Raw genomic sequence first — 11592 nt, 5'->3', positions numbered from 1 at the left:
GAGAGAGAGAGAGAGAGAGAGAGAGAGAGAGAGAGAGAGAAGGAGGACTGGCCTGTTTTGTGGAGGTCTTCCAGGTGACAGCACCATGTTTCTATGGCTATTCAGTCTCAAATGATTCCCCTGATGTGCTGCCATTTCTGTGATTTAGGTGCTCGTCCAGCATTACATAGAAAGAGACGAAAGCTGCATGTGTGTGCGTGGATGCGTGTGCCTGTGTGCGTGCGTGTTTAAGTCAGAGTAGGGCTCGTACTGACAGAGATGGTGGAGCTTTGGTTCTTATATACTCTCGCAAAAGCCAGCTGGTGCCTACCTGAAACTACAGGGTCATGGATACTTCATCTCTCCAAAACATAAAACCTTGGGCCTTTGGCCACACACAGCTGCAAAAGCAATGTCTTGCCTCAAGCCACAGTTTGTAAGAATAGTATATTACATACGATGCTACCCTGTAGACACAATTGTCCTGTTGCTGTCTTCCCTTAAAGTGCACTTTACCAAACAAAAAGATTTTGCTGCAGGTAGGTTAAACTGTCCATTGCACGAGGGCTCTCGTTACAGTTATGCCATGTTCTCTGCATGATGAGGAATGCAAAGATTTTTGCTTTAGTAATAAATTTGAGCCGCTGAGTAAATGTGATTCACTGTGTGAATAATGTTCTGACATTTGAGCTGCAACTCCAATCCGTCCTCTCTTGTGGTTTAGGAGACCGATATTGCAATGTAGCAATATTTTAGGGGTGTATTTTTGAAAGTAAAGCATTTATGCATGATGTGGACTCCGCTGACATCACATTTAAGCGGTGGTTGTAGCATTTGCATATTCATATTATATACCAATGAAAGCAAAGATGTTCGGAGATGTTAGAAAGATATTGCTGTTATCGGAGCGCTTCATTGTTGTTTTGGGTTCAAAGCAGATTTTCTCTCTGTGTTTCAGCAATGCCTTGTTTGCTGTTCAGATATATCTTCCTTCACTCAGTAGGCAGTAGTGTATACTGGGTTAATGCTGGGATTAAATTTCCTCACAGCACAGTAGCTTGCCTGAGCCCTATTTAACTTGGTAAGCCTCATGATTATTATGGCACAAGCAGTCATTATCAAGGGTTGAAAACATGAACAAAAATGAGAGAGAAGGAAAGGAGGGGAAGGGTTAGGGAGGGGAGGCGGTGTGCAACACAAGCCCCGGTGAAATGGATTGGCCGTGTAGCCCAGAGTATTTGTTTTAGGCAGTAGCCGTGGCTCTCTGCCAAGCCGGCAGACAGCTCCTAAGTTTCCAAGTCAGCAGTGCCCTTAAAAAAGGTTCCCCCATTACAGGCGGGATGTAGAGATAATGTAGTGTGACACACGTTATGTACACTGGGTCTCGGCAAGAGGAGCTTCAGGGACACAGGTGTCATAAGAGCCATTAATCTGCTATTGTCACGTGTTATTACAAATTAAAAGTAGCATGTTACACTTGGCAGCCATTGTTGCAGACGGACAGGGTGTGGGAGAGAGAGGGAGGGAGCACGAGCGAGACCCCAGGAGATGGTGTCTTTGGTGACCACGGCTGTCTGCACGTTTTACAAATTGACATATATTAGAATTCGCAATTCTGCAGAGAAAAGCTATTACCTCACAGATTAACATCCAAGTACCCCACCACCCGCCTCACCCCTGCATCCCTGCTCGAAAACCCCCCACTGCTTCTGACACTCTTGGCTTCAGAAAAGACAAAGGAGAAGCTGCTTCTCCCCGAGTGAAGTAAAAACAGTCGAAATATTTGGGCACAAATTTGCTTTCGGTGTTGTTTTTGAGTTTGTTCGTTTTTTTCATGTTATTAGTGAATGTGTGTAAGAGCTGAATTGACTTAAGCAGACAACTCGGAGGTGTGTTGATAACAGGCCGTGTCCATGAAGTGTGTCCGGTCCTTTAAAGTGATATCATATGTCCTTTCAAAGCAACTCGCCAATTGCACAATCAGACCGATAGATGATTCTTAATTTCAGCCATTGTGTGTGCTTTTCTTGCTTTTTGTCTGGCTTTCTTTTTTGATTTATGAAAGAAATACCAAGAGAGAAATTTCATGATAAGATGATCATCATATATTTCAAAACCCAACAACAATAGCCAGTGGCAGTCAGAATGGATGTGATTCTGTGCTTCAGTAGCTGTTGAATTAATTATTTCTCATCTCTGAGCGTCATGAGGACTGAACTGAGGCGTGTGGATGGAGATGAGTGATGGAGCGGGCCGCCGTCACACCCTGCTCTGTGTATCAGCATCTGTTTTGGGAGAGAGGAAGAATCAACACAGGAACTGGGAGTGCAGCAAAATGTCAGCACCGAAGTGTAACCTCCGAATTAGATTAATAAAGCCTTTAAAGGCTTGGCAACATCACAACAAATTAATGGCCACCAGTAGGTGATATTCGACGTACCCAAATTCTCAGGAGTAATCACATTTTTTTTGCAAGTAATCAATCAGGCAATGTTTGGCTAATAAAATGTGAAATAATGCAAAAAAATGGGTTTAAAGTTCTCAAATTCTTATTACCAAAATTTAATTTCTGCTGATCTACACAATTTGTTGTTCCTACAGTAACACAGAAAAAACATATTACATCCAGAAGACAGTATTTCATCTATGTTTACATAATCAGAATAATCAATTAGCAAGCCAAAATGAAGCTGAGTTCATCCAATTTGATGCAAACGAGTTTTAATTTGATTTCATTTAACCAAGAATTGAATCAGGCGGGAAATTATACAGGTATATTATTGTGAAATACGTGAATGTGTTGAGGGAACAAACTCGTATGCATGTTGACATGTTATTTAAACACGAAGCAGACCGGGTGGGAGTACAGTTGGGAGAGGGCAAAGCTCATTCGTCTAAGGGAGTCTTTCCTGACCTCAAGGTGCCTCAAACACAAACTTCAAAACTCAATTTTCATTAAACGAAAGACCATAAACTTCTATTCTGAAGCCCCTCTCTTCTTCTAAGAAAAGCTGCTATTCATACTCAGTCTACACTTCATTTGCGATAATTGTTATCAAAAATAACAACTGTGACGGAGAAGCCAGTCACTCAGACCGACTTCAGACTCGGAGTTGCATTGGCTTAAGTCTCCTGCTAGGGGTCATGACCTCTGGGTGCCAATCCTGCAGAGAGGAGGCTGCTTCATAAAGCTGGTTATCTGATCTGATGGAGGCTACTCCCTTGTTACCAGAGTGTTAATACAGACCGATGTCAAGATGAATATCTTCAGTGCCAGCGGTGATCAATAAGTGACCACAGAGCGAGACAAGCAACAACAAAGCCACTGTGGTCAGAGATTATTATCACTGCAGCGTAATGGGCAGATTTAGAAATGTCCAGATGATGGTTCGGACTTTCGGAAGAGATTTTGAAGCACTTATGCAAGCTGATGCATTTTTATTTAACAATATGTATGGCTATATAAGCAAAATGTTAAAGTTAACATTTCTAAATTAAAATATAGTAGATATATAGTGTAGATCAGGCTTGGTCAAATTTAATTGACAGCGGCTTCAGCTCGCTAACACATTAACTCTTTAAACCCCGAACCATGAAATAAGTAGCAGAAAATTCTTCTTTTTTTTAAAAAAAAAATATATATATGCATTTGTGAGTTTAGTTTGTGACAGTCTATTATTTCTTTATTGCTTAAAACTGTATTGTGTAATTTATTAAATTTTTTATGTTGAGGGCGGGATCACACTGATCATGTGGAAGTCTCAAAAACACAAAAAATCACATATTAAATGTGATAAACTGGGCGTTAAGAGGTTAAACTAATGAGGCAGAAATCAGTCAAATGTAAATTATTATCAAATTACTAATTTAGATACTTTTTTTTTTCAATCTTGAGTATGGAAAAAAAGTAAATATAAACAAAAAACCTCACACTCCAGAGCTTTTCCAGTTAGGCCTTTCTAGGTTTGACTTAAATAACTACCTTGCTGTGGTTAAGCAACTTTGTCATGGGTTTTAATGATAGCAACAGGGGTAATAAGGTGAGAGAACAATCATAGTCATGGTTTAAAAAACCAGTTTTCACCAGCAACGGGAATGTCTGGTGTTAAAGACGTTTTGTTGGCACTTATAATGACATAATTGTACTCTTTTTTTTATCCTAATGCACAGGAGTCATAATTCACTTAAGAACAATATGTTCTTTTGGGGCTTTGGTGTTTTTTGGGGGGAAACATTCTCCAAACTACTTAAACCTATGCTTGAAGAATCATAATTACATAGCTTCCTGAATGGTCTTAAGAGAGTCGTCTTCTTCACCAAAACACCACCTCTGCTGATTTGTCAGAAGAGAATCAGTAGCAGGGAGGGCAGATTGGACTGAGTGGGAGGAAAAGTGTGTAGCTTGACCCAGGATGGTTTGTCTTGTGTGTGGGAAGTGTATTCCACACTGGTGAATGACAAATATGGTTGGGGGTATTGATCAGGGTGTTGTGGATCAGGCTCGCTGATGGAAAGTAATTAATGACTCTATTTGCTTTGGTAGCAAAGAGGACAACTGGGTTTGATAAAGTGACTTGGTGCAGCTGTAGCAGGTGAGATTATCCACCTGAATGTGCCAAAGTGCCACTACAGGGGCAAGAAAGCAGTTTTTGGGGGGGAGGTGTTTCCTTGTTTTTGTTGTGTATGAAAAGTAATAAATTGAACTTTTTACCAAGTAGTAGAGCTGTATATTTGTATTTGCTGGGTATTGCACATGTTAAACCAGTGGGGTTGCATTGCTCTATACCCCCCTCTAGGGGGGTATAGAGCAACGGTCCCCAACCTTTTTTGCGCCACGGACCGGTTTATGCCCGACAATATTTTCACGGACCGGCCTTTAAGGTGTCGTGGATAAATACAACAAAATAAAACTTGTACTGGTACCGAAAAAAAGAAGATTTATTCATAACACACGTGAAAAGACCCAGGAAAACCGAGTTAACGATAAAAACAAGAACAAAATAACACTAAAAACCGATAAAAACCCTGAATACCATACATTTCACACCCGAGCCTCAACTCTCGCGGCCCGGTACCAAACGACTCACGGACCGGTACCAGTCCGTGGCCCAGGGGTTGGGGACTGCTGGTATAGAGTGACACTATGAGGGGCAATAAGGGGGGATTTTCATATGCTATTGTGCTGAGCATGACATCACATATTTGTTTGTTGACTCCTGGTTTGGCCATCGCATCTTTTATTTTTAAAATGAAACATGGGTACCAAGGAGTGGATCTGACTAAGAAACAAAGGACACTGTAAGCTCATACATCCTGTTTTATGGGACCATACTTTACAAAATGAATGTCACGTTGCATTAAATAGGACTTTGCACTAATAATTGAAAGTACAAACTCATTAGGAAAGTATTTAATGAGGTCATTGCTCAAGGGAGCCAAAGGGTCATTTTTTTAAATGCACTTAATCTTTTTTCAGCTGTATTAGACTTCACTTTTCAGAGCTGCATCCATCTTTTATATACAGACTTTCTACTGCTAACCTATGTCCTGTAAGCTAAAACCTCAAATTAGGGCTGGAATGGATTATCTCATCTAACTTGATGTAAATCGAGTGGTCATGTCAACATTCACAGTTTCAAACCTGGAAACAAAGAGCAAATTCAATCACCTCAAACTTCTTCCTTTGCACACTATGTAATACATTACCCAGTTTCCTCCTTTGTCACAGCACCATTATAATTACTGGGCTGCTTTGTCACTTAATTAATTACACAAATAAATTCATTTTAGGGCAGTTGCTGAAATGAATGATGCTGCTGTCCTTCCTTTGCAGACACCCTCTACACATTACCTCATATTACCTCTTTGAAAGGTAAATGATGCATCAGTGAAACCGTTTATCTCCCAAATCAGATCTTCCGCATAGCAAAAATATAAGAGTTCCTCACAATGCAGCTCTATAAAAGCCTTTTTATGCAAACGTGACACTGACTAAGAAACTCATGGCAATATTTCCGTCACAAAACAATACAGCCTGTCAGATCTCTGCAGCACTTTTAAATAAACCTTAATGCATTTATTTTGGAGACTGAAAGTTTTGCTAATAAGATATTGTTAACAAAACGCTTTATTTCTTTACATTTTTGCAGCCAGCACAATTTTGGCTTATGCACACCTACCTATGGTATTGTTTATAGCTCCATCAGCTCCTCTTTGGAGAGTCGGGTTCATCCTCTGGCCTCAGCCGGTGAAAAAAGGTCAAGCAGCAGAATAGAACGGCAATAACCCTCCCAAATGGTACTATCACACAGACATGATTGATCAATTGAATTCCATGGCAGAGAAAAATGTGGGATTAAGTAGAGTATTATACGCACAATGAGTTGAGGCATGATGTTCATTTCAAGTTCATTTCAGCTCCCTCTTGCCACCAGAACAGGCAATCAATAGCGGCCTTGCATATCATATATCACCACTCTCCCACTGAGGGGAGAACATAATCTGCCGCAAATTTAGAATGACAGATTTGTAAGGGAGCTGAAGCTTTCTGGGATCCGGGGAAGAAGACCTACAGACACTGTCACTGCAGCCTGGAGAGGTGGCTGAGGGAGTGTGCGGGGGGTGGTTAAGAAGGGCTGGAGAAGAGAAAAAGAGAGGGCGCTATGGAAGGATGGTCTGTGAAGGTTTGAAAGCGTTGCACACAAGTAACAACGGGAGAGGCATCCTTTTCCCAACAGACGAGTAATCAGGTCAGGAGTCGGGAGAAAATTCCCGTGTTTGGAGAGCAGGATGATTGAACAAGAATGTACGATTTTATTCAGCCCCTTGTCCTCCGCTGCTGCTTTCAAATGGAACCACCCGCTCACTGAGAATGGAAGCAGTATTGAATTGTGAAAGGGAAATTGTGCTTTTAAAAAAAAGGCTGCTCTTGATTTCAGTAACATCGGTAGGGTTTTGGGTGGGGGGGGTAGGAAAGAAGGAAGAAAAATGCACTGGCTGAAATGAAAAGGCACTATAATGGGCTTGCTGCTGCTTTCATTAGTACACATGCTTGCCACAACATGTATATATTTGCAAGTGACGGTAATCCATCAATTACCAGAGGGCTTTCAGATCATGATGGTGTTAATACTGTGGAGGGGTGCAGGGAAAAGCCTGTGTAATGTAGCCAGTGGCTCACCACAGCCATTAAGGTACAGAAAAACCTGCACTCCATTTCTCAGATCCCCCACAGAGAAGGTACAGGAAAAAAACATGAGAAGAATATAAAGTGCATAGCTTGAAGTAAAGGCCAGCTTCCCGGGGTCAGTGTCTCGAATGTTGCTCTTTCTTCTTGTAGATGGTTCAGATGGTTCTGGCCCAAACAGTGATTCTCAGGGTAGTGTGGAGAGTTTACGGAAACACCTGAGGGCAGATGCCTTCACACAGCAGCAGCTGGAAGCGTTGGACCGGGTCTTTGAACGCCCCTCGTACCCTGACGTCTTCTCTACGACGGAACATGTCAAACTAGAACAGGTTAGTGGCACCGAAACTCTCCATCTTTGCTTTTCCTTTCTTGCAGCACTGAAAACCGAGCATGCTAGTACTGAGTCAAACACAGAAAAAGCACCTCTGTCACATATATTCCCAAACCCTTTCCTGGAAATAAAAGCTAATTAAATAAATGTCTGAGATGGCAAAGCCTGGGATTACAGCCCCAGCATGTATAATGCTGGAGGTATCAGTAGGAAAACTCCCACATACTATTGATTTGGTGATGAAAAACACATTCTGTGTACTCCCTGTAATTGAGAATAACAGTAAAGCAACAGAAATTAATCAATTCCTAGATTTTTTTTCTTCATTTTTGCCACACTATTCAACTGTTGTTTCTTGCCTTTGTTGTTTATTTTCCAATTCTATGACATATCTTAATGTGCAACGACTGACGGGGCCTCAAAAAGCTGCCTTTATTGTAACACATGCCCATGAAATAGTTGTATGAAACACTAGCCTCCACCTTTTTCCTGGTCCTGATATTAAAGCCACTCTGGCCATCCATCCTCATTTCGAAAAATTAAGAGGCATTTGGGAAACAGCCACCCCCCACGCCAAAATGACAGCCAGAACCCACCGCTTATTAAAAGCTCTGGGCTTATTACAATGGATAACCTTTATTTACTTTCATTATACTATTAAACAACAAGAGACTATTAATTTCTCCCACCGAACTACAAGTCGGACCCATAAAGCAAAAGCAGTCACCTAATTGAGTTCATTTTAATTTCTCTCCAATCGGGGCGAATTACGCAGGTGATAAATCAGTGGGACAGGCCTCACCTCCAGAAGAGGGCCTAATTTGCAGCTAATTACAAAACTGATTTCTACTGGAAGATCAATACCAAAACGAATTGGAAATGACTTGCAATCACAAAGAGCGTCAGGGAGAGTATTAAAAGGCAGAGGGAAAAGGGTTAGACTAGGAAAAGGGGGTGAGTAAGTAAGAAAAAAGAAAGGAGGCCAGGAACAGTCCAGAAAAATCAGCTTTAATTTAATGCAATATTAATCAGAGTATTTTCCCTTTCATGGGTGCCTCATGGTTTTTTTTCTTTTTTCCTCTGGAAAATGTGTCCCTATTAGCCAGTGTCTGGGTTCTGTAGCGAGGCATTAAAAAGCCATTCTGGAGATGCAAAACTCAATGGATTCACCCCTCCCACACTTCTGCTAGCCATTTGGTCATCCTTTTCAGACCTATCTTTTCAGTTTTCCCCCTCCTGCCCTTTATCTGCATGATAAAACGTCTGTTTGGCGTCTGAAGCCTGCGAGAATAGAGGAAAACATCCGACATTGTGCCAGTGAACAGTTGTAGCAGACAATTAGAGTTTATCTGTGATAGTGGCAGACAAGAGCGGGGTCACAGGCGTCCTCCTGTGGGAGCGCAGCCCACTGAGCCTCGCACACTGCGCTTTGGACAAACATTGTCAACACTCAGACTCCGGAAGTCTCATCTCATTAAAAAAAATCTGCTAACATCTGCCATCAGTGTCTTTAAGCATATTTACAAAGGGAAACATGACAAAGAAAGGGGAAGCTGGAAGAGTATTTTTTTACATTGAGAAAGTTTTTTATTTAATTAAAAAGTCAGGTCACCCAAATTACAAGTTAGAGTTCATTTTTTTTGTTCGTTTGTTTTTTGATTCCATCCCAGTGCAATGAAGGTGAATGGGAGGCTTTTGTGTAGCACAGTGCCTGTACAGGCTTTGGTGTCAGTCGCTGACAATAAAAATGCTTCTATAAAATATGTGAGTTCTGCAGATAATTCAGTGCTATAATAATACACAGTAAAGAAAAGACGTGTTGCCATGAGTTTTTGATCAAAAGTCATGATTAATAAATATTTTCTACATCAAAAATCCTCACTTATTTATAATGATATTTTACTTTTACTTTACTTTTTTATTTAAATAATCTATTTTTATCAATTTTAAACTTTATTTCATGTGGGGTTTTTTTGTTTGTCTTTTTAATTTTTATTTTTTCAAAATTAAAAGGAAAGTTTATTTTGAAAAAATATTATTTTTTAAAAGAAAAAAGAAATGAGGAAATCTATTTTTTAAAATATTTGATAGATTAGCAATAATAATGAAAATCTTTAATGGCAAACAGCAGTGTTTTAACAAATTTTTAATTTAAAAAAAAGTTACATCTCCATCAGTCTCTATTGAAAGGGTGGCTCCAGATGTGTTTACATTTCAAAATATCAGAAGGATTAAGGGTTTGTATCGTGCGTGATTTGGGTGAACTGGCCCTTTAAGCCAACATCTGAGCCCAAACAAAAAGAAAAGCCTCAACAGTTTTACGATAGCAAAACACACAAGCTGTACAAGTGATTGTATTCAGAGATAAGAGGTAATGAAATTTAAAGGTGGTTTAGACTCCAAATTAAAACAACAAAAACTCCAAAAAAAAAAAAAAAACCTGAATAGTGTTCCTTAAACGAGGCCACATGGTGTGTCTGTAACAAAGCAGAACTGCTTTCTCCCTTGGCTGATCAGGAGTAGCACTGCAGTCAAGCACAAAGGGCCAGCTGACACCTTGGCTTTTCACTCATCTCAAAATCCCACTTCCTCTCAGACAATACCAAAATACATTCATGATATGCTTGAACTGCCACCCTGCAGCATGAACACACACACACACACACACAATGCTCTCATACAAATTTATACTCACACAGGCCTGTGTGGAACGCTTAATGGAGGAGGAGAAAGGAGGATTTCCATCTAGGTATTGTTTGGTTGTGTAATGATTCAACTGTCCTTTTCCCAGGCTAATGAGTACTCGCTTCCTGCCCTGAATTCCAGCCTGGACGAAGGCAAACCCAGTTTATCCTCTAGCGCCAACCCAGACCTGGGCCCCAGCGTGTCGCAAAGCTACCCTGTAGGTAAGATCAAGTGCCATACAGTACGCCTTTATGCTGCTGAGCCACAGCTTCAGCTGAGGGGTTTTGAACAATGTAAAAGGACAAGAAAGTCAGAGCTAAACATGCCTGTGCAACTGACAAAGAGCAAAATGAAATATGTGACAATAAAGGCAAAGCAAAAAGTTAAGTGTGAAGACTTTTTTACCGTTTCACTCTGAGCTGAAAATGCGATAAAAAGCTTAGCAGCAGTCTTCCGTCTTGGGTTTTTTTTTCCTTTTTTTTATTTGCTGAGCAAGCAGGGCGATAAGAGAGACTGGGAGGGGAGGGGAGCTGTTCAGTCACTACTGGACAAGGACCTTTGGGTGCCAGCACATCAGAACTATGACTGTGTATCAGAGCAAGGTCTCTGGGAGGAAAAAAAAAAGGCCACCATGCAGGACTGACTGCTTGTTGGCTGCTGCTGTGTTGCTCCTGCAATTTGTTCTCCAGGAGATAGTTTGTGTGTCTCAAAGCACGAGTAATGTGCCTCGGTAAATACGCTCTGGCATTTCTGCCGCCTAACTCTAACACTACGATCATTTATTTCACCCTCCTCTCTCTCTTTCTCTCTCTCTGCTTCTCCCTCCTAGTTGTCTCCTCTCCTTGTCACAGTTAATGACTGTCTGGTTAATTGAAATATTGTTTTGTTGTTGCAGTGTTATTACCAAGAAGAAGGTTAAGTTTACTGAAAGTTTACGATGACTGTCGGGGGCCTGAGATTAATATACAGAGCTTTTATTAAAATTCATATAATTATGCAGCAGCCATCAAAGGCAACGAGTTCTGCGTGGGGGGGGGCAGGGTGATTGAAAATTGCTGCAGCCCTCCTTCTCAAATGATAGCCAAGCAGTCTTATGAGAAAAGAAAGGGCCCTTCTCTCATTAATATGTGGGAGGTAGATTTCCCCCTGTAAGGCAGGCCTCCTGAGAAGAAAGGTGTGTGTTTGTCCTTTGTGCACTGATGGCCCCATAGAAACAGGCCTGTCTCTACAGGCGGCACCTGGGATATTTTAGATGGTCTCTGCAGAGAGGGTCTCCTTACTGCTTTACAGGTGCAAAGAGACATTAAGAGGAAGAAAGATGGGATTGTATGGATGGCTGTGTGTTCCAGTGTGTGTGTGTGTGTGTGTGTGTGTGTGTGTGTGTGTGTGTGTGTGTGTGTGTGTGTGTGTG

General features: G+C 41.1%; 1 protein-coding gene across 2 annotated transcripts in view; it reads left to right on the top strand.

The window, feature by feature from the left end:
- The window catches only part of pax2b (paired box 2b), a 29923-nt gene that overhangs the window by 7158 nt on the left and 11173 nt on the right, over positions 1 to 11592 (top strand). For both annotated transcript variants that reach the window (XM_013911666.1, XM_013911667.1), the window contains exons 6-7: positions 7319 to 7494; positions 10288 to 10402. In XM_013911666.1, the coding sequence (XP_013767120.1) occupies positions 7319 to 7494; positions 10288 to 10402 (291 nt within the window). The remainder of the gene's footprint in view (positions 1 to 7318; positions 7495 to 10287; positions 10403 to 11592) is intronic.

Source organism: Pundamilia nyererei, unplaced genomic scaffold (assembly GCF_000239375.1).
Source record: "Pundamilia nyererei isolate P.nyererei 1_Seehausen unplaced genomic scaffold, PunNye1.0 scaffold00069, whole genome shotgun sequence".
NCBI lineage: Eukaryota > Metazoa > Chordata > Actinopteri > Cichliformes > Cichlidae > Pundamilia > Pundamilia nyererei.
This window is presented reverse-complemented; position numbering and strand designations above follow the sequence as displayed.